This window comes from Monodon monoceros, unplaced genomic scaffold (genome assembly GCF_005190385.1).
Source record: "Monodon monoceros isolate NGI ecotype Baffin Bay Population unplaced genomic scaffold, NGI_Narwhal_1 Super_Scaffold_19, whole genome shotgun sequence".
Classification (NCBI taxonomy): Eukaryota; Metazoa; Chordata; class Mammalia; order Artiodactyla; family Monodontidae; genus Monodon; species Monodon monoceros.
This window is the reverse complement of record NW_021703775.1, coordinates 33885552-33910331: the sequence shown is the minus strand read 5'-3', so window position 1 is coordinate 33910331 and position 24780 is coordinate 33885552. Positions and strand designations below refer to the sequence as shown.

General features: G+C 38.0%; 1 protein-coding gene across 1 annotated transcript in view; it reads left to right on the top strand.

The window, feature by feature from the left end:
- Window positions 1–12541: 12541 nt before the first annotated feature.
- The window catches only part of ACTR2 (actin related protein 2), a 35329-nt gene continuing 23090 nt past the window's right edge, over window positions 12542–24780 (top strand). The window contains exons 1-2 of the mRNA XM_029232016.1: window positions 12542–12700; window positions 19621–19731. Of these exons, the coding sequence (XP_029087849.1) occupies window positions 12653–12700; window positions 19621–19731 (159 nt within the window). The 5' untranslated portion in view covers window positions 12542–12652. The remainder of the gene's footprint in view (window positions 12701–19620; window positions 19732–24780) is intronic.

The window sequence follows — 24780 nt, the reverse complement described above, 5'->3', positions numbered from 1 at the left end:
TTACATACATTTATATACCTAAGTAAGGACAAAGAATATGTATAGTATCATTGTGTGTGTATTTTAAGTTCTGTGCTCTTTTTTTTTTCTAATAAATTTATTTATTTATTTTTTTGGCTGCGTTGGGTCTTTGTTGCTGCGCACAGGCTTTCTCTAGTTGTGGCAAGCGGGGGCTACTCTTCATTGCGGTGCGCTGGCTTCTCATTGCGATAGCTACTCTTGTTGCAGAGCACGGGCTCTAGGCACACGGGCTTCGGTAGTTGTGTCACATGGGCTCAGTAGTTGTGGCTCGCGGGCTCTAGAGCACAGGCTCAGTAGTTGTGGCACACGGGTTTAGTTGCTCTGCGGCATGTGGAATCTTCCCGGACCAGGGCTCAAACCCATGTCCCTTGCATTGGCAGGAGGATTCCTAACCACTGAGCCACCACCAGGTAAGTCCCTCTGTGATCTTTTTAAAACTGTGTGGATTAATAGAGTTTGCATTGCTTCTTTCAGTAATACAGGGTATCAACAATATCACTAAGAAAACTTTAATAATTGTCACTAACTTATATATCATTTTGTAATACACTGTATAGACAGTTTTATCGCATATATATTTTACTTTTATATGCGTTATATATGTGATATACATTTCATTATAGTATAGGTTTATTATACAACTTGTAATAAAACTTATACAACAAAAGAGTCATTGCGTACCTGTCGGTCAGCCAGCCTCAAGGACAGAGAATTAAACCTGGAGATAGAAGCTTATAAGAATCAACAGTAAGTGGCTGAGTTTAGGTAGCAACGTACATAATGAAGTTTCAAAATTTGTAAAAGTGCTACTGATGAGATTATGGTAGAGTGTCTTCCATATTTTATCTAAAAGCCTAAGGAAGCTCCCAAATCCAGGATTAAAATTTAATTTAAGCAGGATACACTATAATCTTGCAATTTATGTTGCATCAAGTAATAAAGGCTTGATAAAAAGAAAGCCAAAAAAAGCAAAAAAATCAGCCATGGTTTATTTGGTACTGAGTATTCCACCTACATCAACACACACACACACACACACACACACACACACACACACACACACACGTTAAAAAGTCAAATGGTTTAAAAAAGCTTTTAATGATGAACATCTACTCTCAATTTCTGCCTCCCCAAGGAAACTACCTTCAACTCTTTTAGTTGTTTCTTCTGATATTTAGCTCCTTATTTCTGAACATGTTTCTTCAGCTATTTCCTGATCTTTCTCACTTTAGACATCATTTATTAACCAACTATGGTAAAAGATCATTTAACTCTCTTACAGTTCCTCCCCAACACACACATACTCCCCTACTCCTTATCCTCCTAACATCAACATATCATGATATTTGATTAGACCATTATTTAGTATTTATATTCATACTGAGCCATGTAGTATACCTGATGACATTTCCTTGTATTACAATTTTTAAAATTTTCCCTGGATTTAATCATTGCTTCATTTTTCCTTTTTTAAAGAAGTTTTAACTAATTCATTACCAAACTCTCCACTAGAAGTATATATCTCTCAAACACTTAAAATACATCAGAAAACTTAAGTGTGTGTGTGGGGGGAGGGGTGGGCAGGAGAGAGAGATAATTTCCCTTCTGAAGTACTTTGTCCTGTTACTTGATATTTTTGTCCCACCATTATTCATGGAATTCTTCTTATTTCTCTCATGTCCCCAATCCCTGGTCTCCTAGTTCTCATGATTTTATATTTCTTGAATAACTCCTTCATTTTCCAGGAGTACATCCTTTAGTAACCTCCTGAGAAATAGAGCATGTCTAGAAAATTGTTTCTCAGTTCTTGGAAATAATCTTGTATTGTTTCTGAAATAATTTTCCCTCTGTTTTCTGGTATTAAACTTCCTGTCCCGATCCTCTATTTTTAAATTTTTTCTCTTATTTTCCATTCTGTTGTCTTTTTACTCTACTTTTTGGAAATTTTCTTGAACTTTATATTCTAACTTTTCTATTGAATTTTTTCTTCTATCATATTTAAAATGTTATCTCTCTGGGGATATGAAGATATTAACTATAATGACGTTTTTTTAAAAAAAAGTTCTCTTCTGCTTTCTACATTGTCACTGTTTTGGTTTTTGTCTTAGGTGTTAGACATTTTCCTCAACTGTATGATGATCCTAGGCTGTGCAATGATATTTAAGAGTGAAACACTAAAAACTTATTGGAAGCTGTCTACTGGGTGCTGAGTCTTGCTGACTATTGGGTTTCATTGTAATGTGATCTAGCAGAGGTTGGCTACTTTTGTTAGAGGATTCCGAGCTGTCAGGATCTGTACGTCTCACCTGTGTATAGGTTTTGCTTTGTTTTTCCCAGGAGAGGAAGAAGAGCAGAGTGGGCAGTGAGTAGGCTAGAGGTGCAAAACTGATTACCAGCTTGTTTGCAGTTCAGTCAGAAGGAGGCTGGGTCTCACTCTTTTGGATGTAGTCTTTCCCTTAATCTCCCTGTTATCCTCAGCAGTGCCTGTCCCTGAGAATGGAGTCCCTTTGGCTTTAACTCACTCTAGAGTAAAGCCACTCCATTCCATGACAGAAGTTGGGGGGGGATGGGGGGGATTGTGGTAGGTAAGAGAGGTATGTGGTGCAGGGCAGGGTATCATCTGACTGGAAGGGGTGAAGGAGGAAATTTAGGAGTCCAAATGATTCTAACCTATTTTCAGTCAGTTCCTTTTCAGGTTTCTCATGGATGGACTTGCTTCTTTTCCCCCATCTCAACCTCAGGCATTAAGTTTTCAGCTTTCTAGGCTTTGCTTAGTAACTATCATTCCTCCATCTGCTCTGCAGCTTACAAGTATTTGTTGATAGCTTTCTTTTACCTCTTTTCCACCTTTCTTGTCTTGTGAGTTTTATGCTTAAAAAACCACTTTGTGTCATTTTAGTGGAATTAGGGAGAAAGTGGAGAAAATGTGTCATGCTTAACTGATGTCCTTACCATTTCTCCACGTTCAGTTTTAAAACAAAACCTTCCACAATGTTCAAAACTTTCAAGGGCGTGCCACTGAGATTGGGATAAAATCTACTTTCTTTGCTGCAGTCTGTAAAGCCCTCCATGTAACCCTCTTCCCTTTAGTCACTGTGCTCCAGTCACAATAGCCTTCTTCTGTTCCTTGAATTAACACAACAACCTCATTTTATTATTTTTTTAAATTTTCTTAAATTAATTAATTGATTAATTTATTTAGTTTTGGCTGTGTTGGGTCTTCGTTGCTGCACACAGGCTTTCTCTAGTTGCAGTGAGTGGGGGCTACTCTTCGTTGTAGTGTGTGGGCTTCTCATTGCAGTGGCTTCTCTTGTGGCAGAGCACAGGCTCTAGGTGTGCGGGCTTCAGTAGTTGTGGCACACGGGCTCAGTAGTTGTGGTGCATGGACTTAGTTGCTCCCCGGCATGTGGATCTTCCCAGACCAGGGATGGAACCCGTGTCCCCTGCATTGGCAGGTGGATTCTTAACCACTGTGCCACCAGGGAAGTCCAACAACCTCATTTTAAATTTTTTCTTTCTTTCTTTTCTTTTTTTCCCCTTTGAATCTTTGTACTTGCAGTTACCTTCCCTGTAAAGATCTTCCCCCAGATATTCACATAGCTAGGTTCTTCTCATCATATAAGGCAAAGACCACCAGTCATCCCCAATGTCCTTTCTCTTCTCTTCCTTGGAAATAGAACCTCCCATTTTTAGCTCGGCACATGGCCATCTAGAACAAAGACTCCATTTTCCAGCCTCTCTAACAGCTAGATGTGGCTGGCCAAGTTCAAGCCAGTGGGATGGAACTTGAAATAGTATATGGGACTCTCAGGAAGGGTCCTTAAAAGGAAGATGCTTGCCTTTCTTGACCATCTCCATACCCCTAACCTGCCTTCCTCCTTCCTACTGGCTGGCATGTGGAAATGGTAATTGGATCACAACCAACCATGAATTAGAATGGAGGCGGGGGCAAACAAGATGCAGGAGACTAGATCCCTGTTGCTGTAGAGTGTCGTTCAGCCCTACAATGCTAACCTACAAACTTCAGTTATGTGGCAGAGAAATAACACCATTTTTAAGTCACTTTGTTCTAGGTTTTCTGTCGCTTACAGCTGAGTCTAATCCTAATGGACACAAAGGCTCAGGTTAGTGTCACCTTCTTAGAGTGGTGTCCCCCATCCCAAGTCATATTCTATTGTTTTCCTTGTAGCACTTCTTGTTATCTGAATTTATCATATTTTTAAGTTCACTTGTTTAACATTTTTCTCTCCCAACTAGAATGTAAGCTTCATGAAGGCTGGGACCACATCCAGGTCCTAGAATGGGACCTGACATAGAGTGGGTGTTCTAAATACATTTGCTGAGTGAATAATGATACCCGGTCTGGTCAGAGCCCTACTGGTATTAGGAAAGCAGGCAGAATTCTCTAGACTCTCTCTGCATGGAAGACATCCTCAATTTTCTCTGCTCAGAGTTCACACTCATGTATCAATTTTCTAATTACTAATTCAATGTCCCAAGTGTTTGAAACTAGAAAATTAGCCTCTGAAAAGATGACTTAAACCTCTTGGTCAAGAGAAAGGTATGTCTCCCACCATAAATTAATAAACTGGTATGTGGTATATGATTGGTTAGGAGGCACAGCTTTCAGAGTAGGCAGACAAAAGTTTGAATATCAGTTTTACCATTTATAGAAAAGTGAACTTGACTAGTTAATTTACTGAGCTTAAGTTTCCTCATTGGTAAAAAAATGGGACTAACAATACCTATATTTTAAGACTGCTGTGAGGACCAGGTGAGAAAATGCATTCAAGAGATTGAGCAGTTTGCCAAGGAGAGAGCCTGGAAGCAGGGGGACCAGGTTTTAAATCCAAGTCTTTATGATGCTGGATTCTTAACCCTTAACTTCTACACTATCCCGCCACTAAAATGGCCCCCACGGCTATCCTTCTCAGTCTTATAGTCCTAAAATGTTAGCATATCCCCTCAACTGACTTAGGCAGAATACTAACATTCATTCATTCATCCATCCATTCATTTATTCAATTTATTTATTTATGCCAGAAATCTCAGTTTTATTTGGTGAAGCAAGGCAGCATTTAGGACCTGGAGTTTATTCAGTGACGGAATTAAGAGTATTTGGTAGGAAGAATAGCTTTTGGATTGGAAGGAGTACTGATAGAATCAGCGAATTCAAGTTTTAGTCCATCATAAACAGTAGAGCAGTTTGTCTCTGAGTGAACTGCTTTAACTTTTATCCTGAAAGTTAAAAAACCACAAACCTTTATTGAGATATACACATACCATACAATTCATTTATTTGAAGTATATACTATACTGTATGTCAACTATATCAATAAAACTAGAGAAAACACCAATATAATAGTAGAGTTGTATAACCATCACCACAAGCAATATTAGAACATTTCATTATCCCCAAAGAAACCCCATATCCATTAACACTCATTCTGCATTTCTCTGCTCCTCCCCGACAAACCCCTGACAGTCATAAGACAATCACTAATCTACCTTCTGTCTCTAAAGATTTGCCTATTTTGGACATTTCATATCAATGGAATCATACAATATTTGGCTTTTTGTCACTGGCTTCTTTACTCAGTGTGATGTTTTCAAGGTTCACCGTGTTGTAGCATGTAGCAGTACTACACTCCTTTCTATGGCTGAATATTATTGCACTGTATGGACATGCCACTATATTTTGTTTATCCACTTTTCAGTTTATAGGCATTTGGGTTGTTTCCAGTTTTGGGCTATTGTGAATAATACTGCTATAAACATTTGTGTGTGAGTTTTTGTGTGGACATGTTTTCGTTTCTCTGGTGTATACCTAGGAGTGGAATTGCTGAGTCATATGTTAACTCTATGTTTAACCTTTTGAGAAAGGTAAATACTGCTTTTTAAAGCAGCTGCACCGTTTTACATTCCCACCAGCAATGCATGAAGGTTCCAATTTCTCCACATCCTGGTCAGCACTTGTTATGTTCCATCTTTTTGATTATAGCCATCGCAGTAAGTATGAAGTGGAACCTCACTGTGGTTTTGATTTGCATTCAAAACGTTTGCTCTTTTTTTTTTTTTTTTTTTTTTTGCGGTACGCGGGCCCCTCACTGCTGTGGCCTCTCCCGTTGCGGAGCACAGGCTCCGGACGCGCAGGCTCAGTGGCCATGGCTCACGAGCCCAGCCGCTCCGCGGCATGTGGGATCTTCCCGGACCGAGGCACGAACCTGCATCCCCTGCATCGGCAGACGGACTCTCAACCACTGTGCCACCAGGGAAGCCCCGTTTTCTCATTTTTAAATTGGGTTATTTGTCTTTTTATTATTGAATTTTAAGAATTCTTTAATATGCTAGATAGAAGTCCCTTATCAGATATATGACTTGCAGATATTTTCTCCCATTCTGTGAGTTGTCTTTTCAATCACTTGATCGTGTCTTTTGTAGCACAAATGTTTTTTAATTTTGGTGAAGTGCGATTTATCTATTTCTTATTTTGTTGCTTGTGCTTTTGCATCACATCGAAGAAACCAAAGCCTAATCCAAGGTTATGAAGATTTACCCCCTGTTTTCTTTTATGAGGTTTATAGTTTTATCTCTTAAGTTTACATCTTTGATCCATTTCAAGTTAATTTTTATATATGGTGAGGTGGGAGGAGATTAACCTTTTGAGCGAAGAATATCACAACTAAAATGCCAACTAAAATTATAGCTTTGGGGGCTTCCCTGGTGGCGCAGTGGTTGAGAGTCTGCCTGCCGATGCAGGGGACACAGGTTCGTGCCCCGGTCCGCAAAGATCCCACATGCCGCGGAGCAGCTAGGCCCGTGAGCCATGGCCGCTGAGCCTGCGGGTCCGGAGACTGTGCTACGCAACGGAAAAGGCCACAGCAGAGAGAGGTCCGCGTACCGCAAAAAAAAAAAAAAAAAAAAAATTATAGCTTTGTACACTTAATGCCTATGAGATTTTTTTTTTTTTTAAAGTCATTTAACTAGCCTAGTTTCAAAACTATAACTCTTATTTGAAAGCAACTGCCGCAGCTAATTAGGTCAAAACCTCTTAGCTTTGGAAATGAGAAATTGTGGGTCAGGCAAACACTACTTGACTGTTTTTTGGTCCAATCTGGCAACAATCATTGATGGCTGCTTCAAGTCCTAAGTGACAATTTTATGAGGAACTCTGTAATAGATTATTTGGTAACACCAAATTCCAGTGAATAATCTTAACATCACTAAATATGGGATACCTTGACATTATGTTTCTTCAAGTGTGATGCAATAGGAAGTACATACTACTGCCTATGAAATACTTTTGCCAAGATAATTGAACCTTAATCTAATCGTACTTCTAGATCTAACTACCAGTTTACAAAAACTATGGAGGCTCATGGAACAAGAAAAACAATACTACGTGGATACAATCAGCTAAATCCAGAATGTGGGAAAATCTAGAGGACAAATGATCCAGTTTATTCACCCAAAATATAGTATAAAAAAGAGATGGGGAAGTGTTATAGACTAAAAGAATCTTAAGAGACATATCAACCAAATACGTGATATGGATGTCCTCTTCCTGAGTTCTTCAGGTACAGAATAAGGTGTAATATACATGGTAATACTATCAGTTTCTAAAATGAGTGAACACCTTTGGAGTGAATTAAAGTTTTACTCAAAACATTCCCAAGGTGACTTTGTGCTCATTAAGTTAGAAACTGTAGATACAAGTAACTGCATTTTTAAGAGATTCCAAGGAAATCATTCTTATCTATAAATTCTGGAGAGAAAAGAGTTAATTATTTTTATTACCTTACTTCAATTGTTTTCCTTCTCAAGTAGACTACATATCAATGAGTAGGAGTGTATTTTAACAGTCATTGTATTGCTCTGCAACCATAAAAACATACTGATCCATTTCCATTTGAGTACAGAAGCTAAATCAGGTCCAAGTGAAATGCTAAGAAAGTCTTCGCCAACTGGGATGCCAACTGAAGCTTCAGGTTTTCATGACAGATCTAAAGTTCCCCAAAATCCTGAGTAAACGGAACTTTGGAGTCAGGCATACCCATAACTATTCCTAGTTCTGATATATGATAATTTGATGAATTTGGGCAGGTAACAATTTTTAAAAACAACTCTGTTGAATTTACAGGGTATAATTTACAAGTCTCAAATGTACAGTTTCATGGTTTTAGTAAATTTATACCGTTGTGCAACCATCACCAAAGTCTAGTTTTAAATTTCCATCACTCAGGCTTCCCTGGTGGCACAGTGGTTAAGAATCCGCCTGCCAGTGCAGGGGACACAGGTTTGAGCCCTGGTCTGGGAAGATCCCACATGCCGCGGAGTAACTAAGCCCGTGCGCCACAACTACTGAGCCTGCGCTCTAGAACCCATGAGCCGCAACTACTGAAGCCCACGCACCTAGAGCCTGTGCTCGGCAACAAGAGAAGCTACCGCAATGAGAAGCCTGCTCACCGCAACGAAGAGTAGCCCCCGCTCGCCGCAACTAGAGAAAGCCCCACTCAGCAGTGAAGACCCAATGCAGCCAAAAATAAATAAATAAATAAAATTTATTAAATTTCCATCACTCCATAAAAGTTCTCTCATGCGTATATTCAGCGAAACGTGGCTCCCAGCCCAAGCAATCATGGATGTGCTTTCCATATCTACAAATCTACTTTTTCTAGAAATTTCATGTTAATGGGACCATACAATACATAGTCTTTTGCAGCTGGTATGTTTTTAAGTTTCATCCACGTTATGGTATGTAGTTTCCTTTTTATTGTCAAACAGTGTTCCATTGTATGGATATACCACATAGTTTACTCATTCACAGATTGAAGGACATTTGGATTGTTTCTACTCTTCACCTATTATGAGTAATGCCACTATGAACATTTGTACGCAAGTCTGTGGATATATGCTTTCATTTCTCTTGGATATATACCTAGGAGTGGAACTGCTGGGTATGGTAATTTTATGTTTAACTTTTTGAAAAACTGCCAAACTGCTTTCCAAAGTTGCTGCAGCGCTGTATGTTCCTACCAGCAATGTATGAGGGTTCCAGTTTCTCCACATCTTTGCTAACATTTGTTATGTTTTCTTTCTGATTATAGGCATTCTGGTGAGTATGAAGTGATATCTCATTATGATTTTAATTCGCATTAAGTGATTAATGATGTTGAGCATCTTTCCACTTGCTTATTAGCCATTCATAAATCTTCATTGGTGAAACGTCTATTCAAATCTTTTGCCCATTTTTAAATTAGGTAATGTGTCTTCTTATTGTTATAATGTTCTTAATATTTTCTGGATACAAGTGCTTTGTTGGATATATGATTTGTAAATATTTTCTTCTAGTCCATGGCTTGTCTTTATCTTTTCTTAATACATGAATTAAAAGTTTTAAATTTCTATTAAGTATAACTTGTCAATTTTTTTCCTTTATGGATCATGACTCTGGTGTCATATCTAAGCAATCTTTAACTCAGCATCAAAAGATTTTTCTGTTTTCTTCCGGAATTTATAGACTTTTAGCTCTTTTACATTTAGGTCTATGATCCATTTGAATTAAGTTTTATGTATAGTGTGAGGTAAGGGTCAAAGTTCTCCCCCCCACCACCACAGATATTCAATTATCCTAGCACTATTTGTGTTAAAAAAATTTTTTTTACTCTTTCCCTATTGAATTGTTTCAGCACATTTGTTGAAAATCAAATGACCATAAATGTAAAGGTTTATTTCTGGGCTGTCTATTCTGTTCCATTGATCTATATGTCTATCCTTGTGGCAATACCACACTGTATTCATTAGTGTAGTAGCTTTATAAGTTTTCAAATCAGGTAGCAGAAGTCTGTCACCTTTGCTTTTCTTTTTCAAAATTGCTTTGGCTATTCTGGTTCCTTTACATTTCCATATAAATTTTAGAATCAAACTTGTCAATTTCTAAAAAGAAAAAGGGCTGCTGGGGTTTTGATAGAGATTATATATATATATTTTCAACATCTTTATTGGAGTATAATTGCTCTACAATGGTGCGTTAGCTTCTGCTGTATAACAAAGTGAATCAGCCACACGTATCCACATATCCCCATATCCCCTCCCTCTTGTCTCCCTCCCACCCTCTCTATTCCACCCCTCTAGGTGGTCACAAAGCACTGAGCTGACCTCCCTGTGCTATGCAGCTGCTTCCCACCAGCCATCCATTCTACATTTGGTATTGTATATATGTCCATGCCACTCTCACTTCACCCCAGCTTACCCTTCCCCCTCCCCATGTCCTCAAGTCCATTCTGATAGAGATTATATTGAATCTATAGATCAATTTGGAGAGAACCGTCAACTTAACAAGTGTTCAATCCATGATCATGGTATGTTTATTTACCTAGATCTTTGATTTCTCTTAGCAATGTTCTGTAGTTTTCAGCGTATAGGTCTTGCATTACTTTCGTTACATTTATTTGGATTTTTCTGATACTCTTGTAAATGGAACTGTTTTCCTTACTTAATTTTCAGATTGTTAGCTGTTGGCATTTATAAATATATTGATTTCTGCATGTAGATCTTGGTAGACTTAATTTTTTATTTTATTTTATTATTATTATTTTTTGCGGTACACGGGCCTCTCACTGTTGTGGCCTCTCCCATTGTGGAGCACAGGCTCCGGACGCGCAGGCTCAGTGGCCATGGCTCACGGGCCCAGCCGCTCCGCGGCATGTGGGATCTTCCCAGACCAGGGCATGAACCTGTGTCCCCTGCATCGGCAGGCGGACTCTCAACCACTGCGCCACCAGGGAAGCCCTAGGCTTAATTTTTTAAAGTCCCCGTTTTGTCATGTGTAAAAAGGAAATAGCTGCCTAGCAAGATTTTGTGCAGAATAATATACATACAATTTCAGCAGAAGGCTAGAAATGAAGCTCTCCCCCACACAAAAAAATTCAGTCACCTAAAATGTGAGGTCACATTATTTTGGGGAAAGGGAAATGACCAGGATGAGCCTGGTGCAGAAGGCAGGAAACAGTTGCCAACAGCATTATATCTGTATTTGCATAATCAAGGCGCTTTGCTGCATTTTCATTAGTGTAGCAAATAGATGTTTGTTGATATTTCCTATCATCTGCATGTGGTGATTTTATAATCAGAAGAAAACAAATGTTACTTCTTAAAAAGTAAAAATTAGTAATCCATTTAATTTCATAAAGAGGAAAAGTAAAAGGACACAGAAATGCTTGAATTCAATTTGCTGAGACCAATTAAATATAATTCCATGAAAACTACACAGTGTTAGGCACTGGGTCCAGAAAAGTAAGACATGTAATTTATGAACTACTGCAAAGTTCAGCAGGCTGAGGTACCTCAATGACTACTGAAGCAGATGCAGGGAAGAGATTCCCCCAAGGCCTCCTACTCAGACTAACTTCTCAAACTTCCAAAAACTATGGCAGCTTTATTTTGATCTTTTTTTTTTTCTTTTCTTTTTTTAAATTTTGGCTGTCCGGCTTGTGAGATCTCAGTTCCCCCACCAGGGATTGAATCCTGGGCCTTGGCAGTGAAAGCGAGGAATCCTAACCACTAGACCGCCAGGGAACTCCCATACTTTGATCTATTTTTATATGTTGGGTTTCCATGTAAGATTAAATTTGAATAAAGCATTCTATGCCTTTATAAGGTTTGAAAACCACTGTCTAATAAAAGAACAAAGTGAAACTGAAAAGCAGTCTGGTATTATAATATTGAACTGAGGGCTCATGTAGAGTGGGCCCAGATCACAGAATTCCTGAGTGGCGAGGCCTTGTTTGAAACTGGGGTTGTCTGATTTCAAAGCACAGAGTCTGGGTTCAGATAGGTACATATACTGAAGAGGTGTGAAGCAACATCATGCTGCTGCAAGGGAAGAGGTGAGCAATGAGGCTGGAATCGTTAAGCACCTACTCTTGTTCACTTGACTAAGGGCGAACCGGGCAAAGACAGATTGGGCTGGAATTGGAGGAATCGGTGTAAATGCGCGATTTCATGTGTCTGTACCATCGCAGCTCTGCCCACTGAAAGGGCCTACAAGCAATGATACACCAAGCCTCATTCAATGGTGGGGTTAGCAAGGCTGTCTGCCGCCTCCCGCCCTCCCGGCAGGCTTCTCTGTCACATTCCATTGCGGTCTCGCCACAGACCAGATATCTTTCATCTGTCTGCGTCTCCTTCAGCCGGGTAAGAGGAGCCCCCAACTCCTGCCACGCCTTAAGGAGAAGACCGCAGAGGCCACCACCTCGGCGGCCATTTACACCCGGTGAACCGGGAACAAGACGCCGACAGGAAGAACCTGCATGGGCGGCGACCCTGAAGGCGGAGCTGGAACCGAAGCCGGAAACGGCGCCGTGGGCGGGACCTCGGGCTCCTTTGTTTCTTATTGGAGCTCACCGCTGCCAGTCTCGGCCTCCTCCCTCCCGTCCTCACCTCTTCCGCGCCGGCAGTCAGTAGGTGGCGGGCAGGGGCGGGTAGGGGCGGACGGCCACTTCCGGGTGGGAGAAAAAAGCTGGGCCGCGGGAGGGGCCGGGAAGAGGGAGGAGGAGGAAGAGGAACCGACGGACGGCGGCGGTTGTAGGTTGTTCGGTGGCGGCGGCTCCGGCTCTCTTACGGGCGCACTATGGACAGCCAGGGCCGGAAGGTGGTGGTGTGCGACAACGGCACCGGGGTAAGCGCTTCGCGGGGAGGCTGCAGCGGCTACAGGCTCGGGCAGGGGATGAGCGAGGGGCGCGCGGGCCCTTGGCGCCCGGGGCTGCACCCCTGGGCCCTCGGCCCCCGGGGCCAAGGGGCCAGGGCCTCGCTTCCCGCCTCCGTGGGTGTGGCGCGCGAGAGGGTCGGGCCCCTTAGTTTCCCCGAGCCCGCCACTCCCGCAGCTCGGGGTCAGGACGGCGGGCGAGGCCGGCACTGGATGGGGTTCCCACCTGCTGCCCGGCCGGAGCCGGCCCCGCGCTGGAGCCGCGGGATTCTGGCTGGCTAAAGGGCCGGAGGGGTAAAAGGCTGGGTTTGTGTGTTCCAAAAGGGCTCCATTCCCCAGGGTTGCCGGTGTGTAAAAAGAAGATCAAGAGGCCTTCCTCTTCCTGTATAGTTGAAGATACAGAACGGGAGGCAGGAAACGGGTTTAAAGAAAAAAGGGAAGTGCTGTCATGCAGTGAGCCTCAGTCCTTTCGCAGTGTTTGTTTTTTTGTTTTCTTGTTTTTTGAGGGGAAGGGAGACCAGGTCGGCAGCGCATCATTTACTTTTTGTTCTGCATGCTGGAAATTTGGCCCAGGTGCAGCCCCGCAGAGACCAGTGTGTTCCAGTGGTTGATCTTGCACCCTTTAAGGCCCAAGTGTTAATTCCACTAACCTTAGGGGAAGTTAATCAGTTTGGGTACCCCTCCTCCTTTTTTTCCTTACTTGCAGAATACAGGTAATGTTAGTATTTAAGATTCTAAAATGCAAATAATTGTAAAAATCTGAGTAAAACACTGATACAGAAATTATTTGAAAGTTGTTTCTTTCAGTCGCCCCCCCCAATTAAAAAAATGTATTTTGGGCAGCAAAGTCAGCAAATTAGAAGACAGAAGTGTTACTTATTTTGGATGAGTTCTGTAGTGATCACTTCCCCCTACATTACAACAAGTCCTAACCATCTTGGAGCTGCAGTATTTTGTGACTTTTATCCCCTTCCTTCCATAAATGTGATAGATGAATTAAAATATATTTTATTTGAACTTAAAGCCCTTTGGAAACTGGATTGTTGAGGGGAAAAAAGAGCTGATATTCACTGCTATAATGCTGCCCTTGATTGAATTTGTTAGACTTTTACAAGCAATGATGATATTAGCTTTATCTGACCTAAGTTAGAAACGGATAAGAGTAAGAAGACATCCATACAAAATGGAATAGTACTTAAAGAAAAGGAGGCAGGTCCACCACTATAGAAACATTTTTAAGATCTATTGTTAAGTTTAAAAAAAAGTTTTACAGCAATTCCATCTTTATTAAAGATATTTATGTGTCCACAAATGTATGTGTATATGAAAGTTTTGGCGGAATTCATAAGAAATGTATGTTCATAGTGGTTACCTGTGAGACTAGGGATAAGAGTGAGGTAAGGTGGGAAGGACTTCATCACCCTTCTGAATTATTGGAAAACTGTTCTTTGTTTTTTTAACAAACCATGTATTGTTAAACTATCTCTAAATGAAACTAACTATAAACATGTATTACTTTTACAGTTAAAACTCAGTTAAAGGTGCTTTTTAAAAAATATTAGCCTGATTCCCACTGTAGCTCAGATTGACCTCCAAATAAATGTAAATCTTTAAAAGTTGATGTTAATATATTTTGTTTTGTGAATAGGTCAGCTTTTTTCTTTAGAAATTGAAGTCAGTTATGTTTTAATGGATTCCTCCTCTTTGAAGGACAGTGAACCCTGTTTTTGTAGTATATGTTTTCTCATAATATTTAGGGTTTTTTTTCTTCTTCTTCTTCTTTTAAAAAATTTTCTTTTTGGCTGCACCGCATGCAGGATCTTAGTTCCCGGACCAGGGATCGAACCCGCGCTCTACGAGGTGGAAGGGCGGAGTATTAACCACTGGACAACTGGGGAAGTCCCATAATATTTAGTTTTTATGTTACTATTTCATTAGTTTATCTGTGTTAGAAAACTGATTGTATATTATTGATTAGTCTTATGTCTAATCCATAATTTAAGAATCTTGTTTCTTAAGACAAAAGATCAGTTACTATGACATAAATGGAAAAGTGTAGTTAATTCAAACAAAAACTTACATATTTGGTGTTATGTTTCTAGTTACTTTAAAATTTTTATCCAGATTTTCTATAGGACATGGTAGACTTCAAATGAAGAAACAGCTCTGATGTGGTATGTAGTCATGAATGCTGTGATATTTCTGAAAATTTAGAGAATTAGGAACCACTTAGATTCTGTATTTCTTATGGTTATACTTCATAGTCAGTTTGATTTTATTTAGGTACCTGAAGGTCTAATGATTCCTCTATGATTAAATAAAGAAGATATTAAAATTAAATTTCTAAAAACTTATGGAAATAGTTGTTACTCCAAAGCAATTTGCCTCTTACACATTTTAGGTGTTAAAATTATAGGTATTTGAGAGCTTGATTTTTTTTTTTTAATTTATTTATTTATGGCTGCGTTGGGTCTTTGTTGCCGTGCGTGGGCTTCTCATTGCGGTGGCTTCTCTTGTCGCGGAGCACGGGCTCTAGGCGCGCGGGCTTCAGTAGTTGTGGCACACGGGCTTAGTTGCTCCATGGCATGTGGGACCTTCCTGGACCAGGGCTCGAACCCGTGTCCCCTGCATTGGCAGGTGGATTCTTAACCACTGCACCACCAGGGAAGTCCTGAGAACTTGATTTTTTAAGCCCCTCTGGCAGGCCCTGAATCGAATGCCCTAAGAGTAGGTGAGTTCTTGTGATCACGTGCCAGATGTTGGTCCCGCTCTTCTTCCTCACTAGCTCCCAAGCTGACCACTGTCTCTTTTCCTCCTAGAGGAGGAAAAGCTCATCCATTTCCAGTACTTTATGCATTTCACCTTCATAACCATTCAAACCTAAAATGGAGCCTTTGGTCCAAACCTGCACCTAAAATAGAGCTGCGGAAAGTGGCCAGATAGGTGAAAATGTGGAGATCTGCTTAGGCTTGGGTGCCTTACAAGAGTTGGGCCTGGGCCCCTGGTGTTGTATATTCTTTTACCAAACTTGGGTGATTTCATCAACATTGAGTTAGTTCACCAACAGTGAAGACTTCTGGCGTGCCTACTGTGTGACTGGTATAATTTTTAGGGTCTAGTGATACAAAGTAGCTTATAGTGTTAGGTAATTATACTTTTACAATTCACATTTGTAGTATTATGGCCTTTATCAGGCTTATACAGATTTATATAATGAATTTAGAAGTGTTTGAGTTAGAAACAAATCAGAAACAGGTTTGGTTTCACCCTATAAAATGCTTTGGAATAGGGCTTCCCTGGTGGCGCAGTGGTTGAGAGTCTGCCTGCCGATGCAGGGGACACGGGTTCGTGCCCTGGTCCAGGAAGATCCCACGTGCCGCGGAGCAGCTAGGCCCGTGAGCCATGGCCGCTGAGCCTGCGCTTCCGGAGCCTGTGCTCCGCAACGGGAGAGGCCACAACAGTGAGAGGCCCGCGTACCGCTAAAAAAAAAAAAAAAAAAGTGCTTTGGAATAAATACAATAAATATTTTAGTGGTCTGAGATCAGAATAATCACTATGCAATTAAATTAATATGTCAATACCATCAATTTAAATTAATAAAGGAAAAATACAAATTAAATAAGTCCAAATGAGGCTTTATAAATCCCAGTTTATTTTTTGAGGGAGAAAGGTACTTTTAGAGCAAATGTAGATGAGCTTTTTTTTGTTGCTTGAAAGAACATTATATTGTTCATGTTCTTACCATTTGATGACTCAGTAGGAAGTAAGGGAGCCAGTTTAAACCACAGTGCTATGAAGAGGAAACTATATATGGTAAAATCTATTTCTTAAACACAGCCTTACTGCACACAATGAGAGAACTAAGCCACCAAGTCTTAAAGTGATTGGAATGGGGGGAGGGATCTCCAGGATTAAAAATGATACCAAACAAATAATTTTAAAAAGAATATTTTCTTTGTATTTTATTACATCGTGGTTTAGATCTTTTAAAAAATACTTACTTTTTACAAGAAAGGAAATGCCAGGTCGTCTGTTGGTTATACGTTATTGAGAAATACATCATTGTAATTATATTCTTGTTATTGTAACTATTAATGCTTTCACATTTGAAATAATGTGAAATAGTGCAGCACTTGCCATTTTGACCAAACACTAGTACCCTGTAGTAATGCTAGCACTGAATTACTATGGCAGCATCTACTTCCAGTAAGCTACTGCTTAAGCGGAATAAATGATTTCATTAATAAGTGATTGGTATCTTTAATTTGAACTAAAAGCCAAATTTCCATTTTTTATAAAGCACAGGAATAGTAGTTTACAGTTATTTTTATAGTTTCAGGAGTTCTTAATTTTTTGTCATCTTACCTCAGGCACTTGGCAAATATTTTGTCCCGTGAAGTATGCTCAGACAAGAATTTCAAGATGCAAACTACCCATCTATAATTGTTCAGATTATAATCAGTAAACATTGAGTGATGTGATTATGGATTTACCGTGTTGCACGTTTCCCAGTGTGTTTGGCTCAGAATGAGGGGAGGCACGTCAACCTTCGCAGCCTCCTCCCTGCACCAGGACTTGGCTTACGCCCCATCCCAGGCTCCTGCCCCACCTTTACCTTATGTTACGATTTCTCACTTAAATCATTTGTTTACATTTAATATGCTAAAAATGCCCTTACAAACTTGTAGGTTCTTTTTTCATTCATTCTGTCATTTTTTTTAAGAACATTTATACCCATGTGAGCATGTTCAGTCTGGTGAATGGACACTTTTGACCCACCCAGTGTCCTTATCTGTTCATTATGTTAATACATAAGAATTTAATGTCTACATTGTATTTGGTTTCTATATTTGGAACATATGTATAAATTATGACTAAAGCTGGTGATCATGACAAATTTTATTTATGTAGAAATTTGGATATGGTGGGGTAATGAGAAGAGATTCTCTGGTTTTGCACCTGATTTCAGTTCACATCAAGTGAGCTGGCTTTTGACTTAAGGACAAAAGCGAGTTTGATTTAGAAGAGAAGCGTGTGAGAGGTTTTTTCATTTTCTTTTAATTTGAATAGACTAGAAAATACTAAGTATTATTCTTTTCCTCTGTGGCAGTTGTCACTCCAACTCTTTCTGGGTCACATTGTTAAATTATTTGGGAAGACATTGTGGAAAAATGGACTAGCATTTCTGAATTCTGTTGAACACTTTTTTAGGGTGGGAAGTGTATTGCTCTTTATCAACCACTATTCAAATGGAGAGAGAGGTATGAGCAAGCAGGTAATCTATTGCATATGCCATCATATCACAGTAACTTCTGCCTTGGAAGCTAATCCGGTCAGAATTGTATCATAGTTTTAGAAATGGGTATGTGGCTGAATGGTAAACTAAGCAGGACTAGATTTTGTGAGTTTGGAAGAAAACCTATCTGAGCAGTGTGTTTTATGTAGGTTCTAAAATGTAAACGTGAACTGAGGAGATACGAATTCAGGTGATATTGGAAATATGCAGTTTTTAAATTTTAGGCATATTTTTCATACCAGTAGCTTTAGTCTGCTAAAGACATGACTTCAACATATTTTTAAGAGCTCTATATATAAAAGACTTGAAATTATGCAAGGCAGAATGTTCTAGACTATTTATAATTAAATGTGGTTCATCAACATCATTTCCAACAAGGTTGTCTTTGCAGTAGAAAAATTTTATATTTTGGAGGGTTAGTCAGAAGTCAGTGAGTTTCAGGTAGTTGCTAACCTTTACCACTATCAAACAAAACAGTTCTCTCCACTTCTCTGTTATTACTATCATGCATCACATTCAGTTTCTGTTTTTCTCCTTAATTCTTCTAAGAGAATATGGTACCTGAAGCCATGGAACAATAGACTTTCTCAATATTAAACATATTCTCTAGGTTAAAATAATCATAGTATCATACGGGTCAACAGCAAAACTGCTAATATTTATTGATCAGTTAAATAATATGCATTTACTATGTGTCAGACACTGTTCTAGGTGCTTGGGATTCATCAATAGACACAAAAATCCTTGCACAGTGTACCATACATTGAATAAAGGCTTGGTAAGAGAGAGGGTAGAGACTGATTGCATTTCCTTTCTTTTATAGCTTCTTCCTCCCACCCTGAAGTTTTAAACTGCCTTTTCCTTGTAATGGCTGCTCTTAAAAATAAGTCTAAACAGACTGTATTATTGGTATAAGAACTAAAAACCCTTGGTTCTATTTTCAGTTTTACTGTAGATTGTTCAATCTCCTAGTACATCAGTTTCTTATTCATAAAATGGAAGTATTATTAGAATCAGTGATATGTCCTCATTGGAGAAGTACACTATCTGAATATAAAATTATGTCATTTGTTATTACTGAATACGTTTGTCTAAATATAAAGATGTAAATAGCCCAAAATGCCTAATAAATGTTTATTTTGATGCTAGTCCATATAGCATTTGATTTTCCCATTTTCAAAAATGGGGTTGCTTAAGTGAATTGCCAGACATGAATGAAAAGCTGCTTTAGTTCTGTTCATTTTCTGACATTTCTCTTTTTAAAATCCTTAGCATTTGTTGAGTGAATTTGTCCGTTCCCCTCTGTGCATCAAGGCAGTGGGCTCCAGCATGAACTGCTCAGCTTAGCTCCCTGTGGTGGGGAGACCTAGGCACTAAATAAGCAGTTAACCAGTAAGGAAATGGGAACTCTGGTAGTAGTGCCATAAAGGAAATAAATGGAGGATATGATAGATGGGGTGACTACTTTGGGTAATTTGAAAGCAACAAAAGTTTAAAATATTATATAAATGCAAAGTGGTACTTTTCAGATACAGTTTTTAAAAGGATAATATCATAAATACCTTGACACTAACCCACTTTTACTGTTCTTTTCCAGTTTGTGAAGTGTGGATATGCAGGCTCCAACTTTCCAGAACACATCTTCCCAGCTTTGGTTGGAAGACCTATTATCAGATCAACCACCAAAGTGGGAAACATTGAAATCAAGGTAATATTTTATTTATTGATAAATGAGGAGCAAACCCTGTGAGGTGTTCTTTGAATTAAGTAGTTTTAAAATGTGATGCCTTGAAAAGCAAAGGAGGAGGGCCGAATTTCTTATATTTAAAATTTTTATCAACACCTGAAGAAAGGCACCAGAAACTGAAGTTAATTTCATCTGACTTTAAGTATAGCTTGATGCCATTACTCTCTGAATGAAGTAAAATACTTAGTAAGATTTTTATGTTGATGTGAATACTATATTAGTGACTTAAAGTCCTATTACCTAATATAATTTTTAAAAGAAATCAGCCTGGTATTTTTATGTCTTTCAGTTCCATATATTTTTCTATGTTAGTGTCTCTTTGGGACCTAAGATTTTTCCTTCCCATGTTCTCATGGCCTGATCCCCCTACATTTTTATATAGCTAGTCAGGAAACACAGGATATAAATCTTATTGGTTCCTCTTTTCACCAGTATAACTGATTTCCATAGTGTGCAGGAGGAAGCTGTGCAAGTCTTTATTTGGCCTTGTATTTATCTTAGCACGAGGAGAGGGAAGGGAATATTGTCATTGCCTACCTACTGTACTTAACATGAGTGACTGGATGTTAAGGGTGATAGATTTTTATCTTCTATTAAAGGGGTTGAAAATCAAGTGGGAGTTACAATATTGTAGAAGAAAAAGAATCAAAAGTCAGTGGTCACCAATTGACTTAAATTTTTCAGGTGGCCTAGGGATCAGGTTATACAAAATGCAGTAACATTTAGGGGCCCTTTTACTGAATCATTTGTGACCGGACTAGCATTGTTGGTCCTATCTGGACAGTCCTTGGCAAGACTTCACTGAATTGTTAGTGTGTGAGTTAGTGTGTGCCTCTCTGGAACGTTTATTTGAGATGTCTAGGAAGGTGGTAGTAGGTGGTAGAGGTTTGCTACTTGGTGGCTCTCTGCTGTTGGGACTAGAGAATTGAATTACACAATGAATAAAAGTACAAACTGAAACTTAGGTTCTGTGTTAATTTTTTAAAGACTTAAAAGAGTGAATGATTCTGGCCTCTGTTTTGTTATGTTACAATCAGAAGGGATACTCAATGTGAGAGGTTTTTTGGTTTTGTTTGGGGGGTTTTTTTAGGGTCTTTTGGGAATTTTGTGGAATTCTGTATTCTCTTTTTGTGAACTTTCGTTCTGATTGAATTCAATCTTAAATGAACTCAACTTAAAATTTAGCTAATAATAGTGATATGGATAAACTTTTTAATGATGTTGGAAGTCACACTTTTATTCAGTATCAGCCTTTTAAAGAAGAATGGCTTTTTTATATACTTTATGGATAATAACATTTTTGAGGTATTAAGATACATATAACTATTATTGACCAGCATAGTCACAATAATTACCATTTTCTTGCTTTTTAAGGCCAAGTGATAGAAATGAAACTAGATGATATCCTAATAAGACGTTTTTGCTAAGGAATTCCCCAGTAGCATTTGCTTGTATGGTTTGTCAGTCTGTGTTCGATTGGCTCACTTCTGTTCAATCTGCTTAATCTTTTAAGTCTTTCAAGTTAATTTGTCTTCCAGTAGAAAACAGTGAAAGAAAACAGACCTGTGTCAAATTTAACTTGACTACTAGAGCTTGGAAAGTCAACTCTAAATACCCTTTACTTACTCAGCTAGACCTTTTCTTCTATTTATTTTCCTTAATTAAGGTTCTTAAATTCAGTAATGAATTAAAGAAATATGACTTTTTTGGAATTCCTATGCCTAGTGGATTGATTTATACTTTTTGTGTCTTGTTAGCTAAAATGTGGTAGACTAAAAACTGGAAATTTAAATTGTTTAATGAGTTTATTTTCATTCAGGAGTAATAACTGTCCATGCTAATTCGGCCCTAATTGTTAACTCCGTAAACTGTAGTAGTACTGCATCTGACCTCGACCTAATTTGTCTCTATTGCTTGTATGTTTAAAAATTTCAGTGAGGATTTTATTTAGGCCTTTTCTGACTCTTACTTCTACCTTCTCTCTCTTCACCTTTCTTGACCTGTTGAAGTAGAATAACAAAAAGATGGTAAGTGAGGTTACACACATGCTCTCTGTTTGTTTTCCACTTTTGCTTGGTGGGACAGTAGTTGTTGTTTTGTGTCCCTTTGGTATTGGGGAGGGGGGTAATTCCATATTTTAATTTTTTAATTTTTAAGTACTTTGATTTTTAACCTTTTTCATTGCTTCAATTTGATAGCAACTAATTAAGTCCTATACTTTCCTGATTGCATACAATGGACCAAATCAGAACTAATTACTAACATAGTTTTGAATTGTTTTCCTTGTGTTTTTTGTAGATGAATGTTACGATTAAAATGGAATGTGGTGTGCCTTTTATTAGAAACCAAGTGGCTTTATTTAGGATATGTGTGATCCAGAAAATTGGGGTGAAGTTGTTGCATTTGGATAAATCCACTTTATTGACCATTGTTAAATTGAACACTGCCTGTCATAGCCTCTATATATATGTGTATATATTTGCATCCAGTACAGTATCATACGTGTATTTAATAAACTGAGTAAAATTTTAATGTGCAAATGAACTATAAATAGTAAAGGGGGAGAAAAAGAGATTGACTTGTTTCCTATATTATCTTTATCGATGAGCAGATTTTGCATTATCTGAGTATAAATAAGAAAAAGGTGGAAGTCTTGTAAGACTTTCGCATAGACAATAGATTCTTCCTCTAAATAAATACCATTGTGTGGCACCTTTTTCTTTTGAACTAGAACTAGGCGCATCCCAGGCAATTGACTCTTTCACCATATTTTTCTGTGGTAGTCAAAGTGCTTTCTGTAGTAGATATTTTCAAGTTTGTTTGTTTTTAATATTATTTGTAAGCAGCTTTGACAGAGATTAATATCAGGCCTTTCTAGTGATATGTATTTTAACTAGTAACAGTAACTTTGTGAAGTTTTCTTTTGAATAAACAAAAGCATTTAAAAGTGGAAATTCCTACATTTATCCTAAATAAAAGATCATGCATTTGTCTTAAAATCTGGAGGAGATTAAGAAAAAAGTGTACTTGTAGAGAACAGTGTAGGCTTAATTTAATGTTTTTTAAGAAATTTTGTTCTAGGAATTTAATTGTGGTTTTAAAGTATATTTGCTCTACTTTTAATCTGAGGTGACATTGTTCAGAATGATTCTTGGCAAATCTCATCTACACTGCCTGCTTTTCATAAAATATAAATGCTTTTATAACAAAATCTCAGACAGTTACTATAATTTTTCATTCTTTCAGGTAATAGGTGATGGTTTAGGCTTGGTCCAATGATGAGGTGGGTGGTAAAAAACTAAGGCCTGATCTGATGGCTTATAATTTTGGTCTTGGAGATGCGGGCAAGTTACATAACCTTTTATCATTTTGGGGTTTTGGAAGTTAAAATGTTCTAAGGAAAACTATGTGTTTTAGGATTTTTTGAAATAAAATTTTAGATATCGATACGTTTTTAAATTAGGTAGCTTGAGTTAGTCAAGACTATTTGCACTAATTTGATAAGTTAATACTCGTTTTCTTCCATTTTAAATGTCCTCTTTGTTCAGAGGGATGGTAAGATACTCAATGCCAGATGTTTTTTTCAGTTAATTATTTATGGTATGTGTGCCCTAGAAGTAGATCCATGACACTTTTATTTTGAGTTGGCATTAGATCAGACATATGTAAGTCCCTATTCTTGCATGGAATAAAAACTAAACAGTCTGATGAAATCAGACCAGACTTATACTAAATTTGTTGAAATGTAGTTGTGAATATATATCGATGATATAAACCATCTAATTATCTGATCTGTTATTACCTTGTATAACACAAAGAAAGATATATTCTAGAAGAAAGTAACAAAATTGTATATTAAGTTATATTGATGGCCAAAAGTAATATATGTACTTGGAGGTTTAAATTCCTCCCCCTAACATTTTATTAAGAAGTGTTTAGAATACACGGCAAAGTTGGAGGAATTTTGCAGTGAAACCCATACATCCATCACCTAGATTCTGATATTAATGTTTACTATACTGATATATCACATATCTATCCATTTATCCATCTGTTAGTCCATCAGTGTATCTTGTCTTTTGATGTATTTGAAATTATCAGTATACTTCTCCATAAGTAATTCAACAAATGCATGTCAGTTACTAGAGTTCACAAATATAGATTTTTAGTTTTGCATTTTCCTATCAGATGATTCTAAATAGTTAATATTTAAGCAATTTGAGTATTAAGTTATGGTAAATTAACTTTATACAAAATTAGTTGCAACAGAAAAGTTTTAGTGAACATTTCTAGCATGTGCTTTAACTTTGTTTTTCCTTTTTGTTGTTGCTTTCAGTGGATTTTCTGGAAATCTGTTTGGTTTTTTTTTAATTGGTGTTGTTTTTAGAGTCTTCACCCTTGTTTATCTCTTCTCTCTTTTTTTAATAGTTATTTTTAAAAGTTTTAAAGTCATACATGTATTTAAACTTCTGTTTAAAAATATCCTAAGGTCTTATAGCAAATAGTAGCTATTTCTGATACTAGGGTTTTTTTTTTAATTGAATTCATCAGTATATGTAGAAATCAAGATTATTTAGCATTTTGACTAGCCGATTTCTAAAATAAGTTTAAATTCTGGGACATCGTTAGCCTTATTATACACACAAAATTTGACTTTTGAAATGTGGGTCATCTTAAGTATGCTGTCATTGGAGACAAGACTTGTGAGTATTCTGCTTCGTGTGTAATAGCATAGTTTTCCAGTATTATACTTTAAGATTGAAGATGTCGCTCATGAGATAATTTTAAAGAAGAATTGCTTCTCTTTGTCTTAATTTTTTGTATCTCTACAAATTATCATTCATCTTGGTGAGGCATATATTGAAACTTAATTTCAATTCTAATTGAGGCATATATAGGTAGAAGTTTGTGAAATTTACAAGTTATGTGGTGCATATGTCCATTCTTACAGTGTAATAAAACATCCTTTTATTTTTTGCTTCTCATTATGCTTTATAGTAGTTACACTTA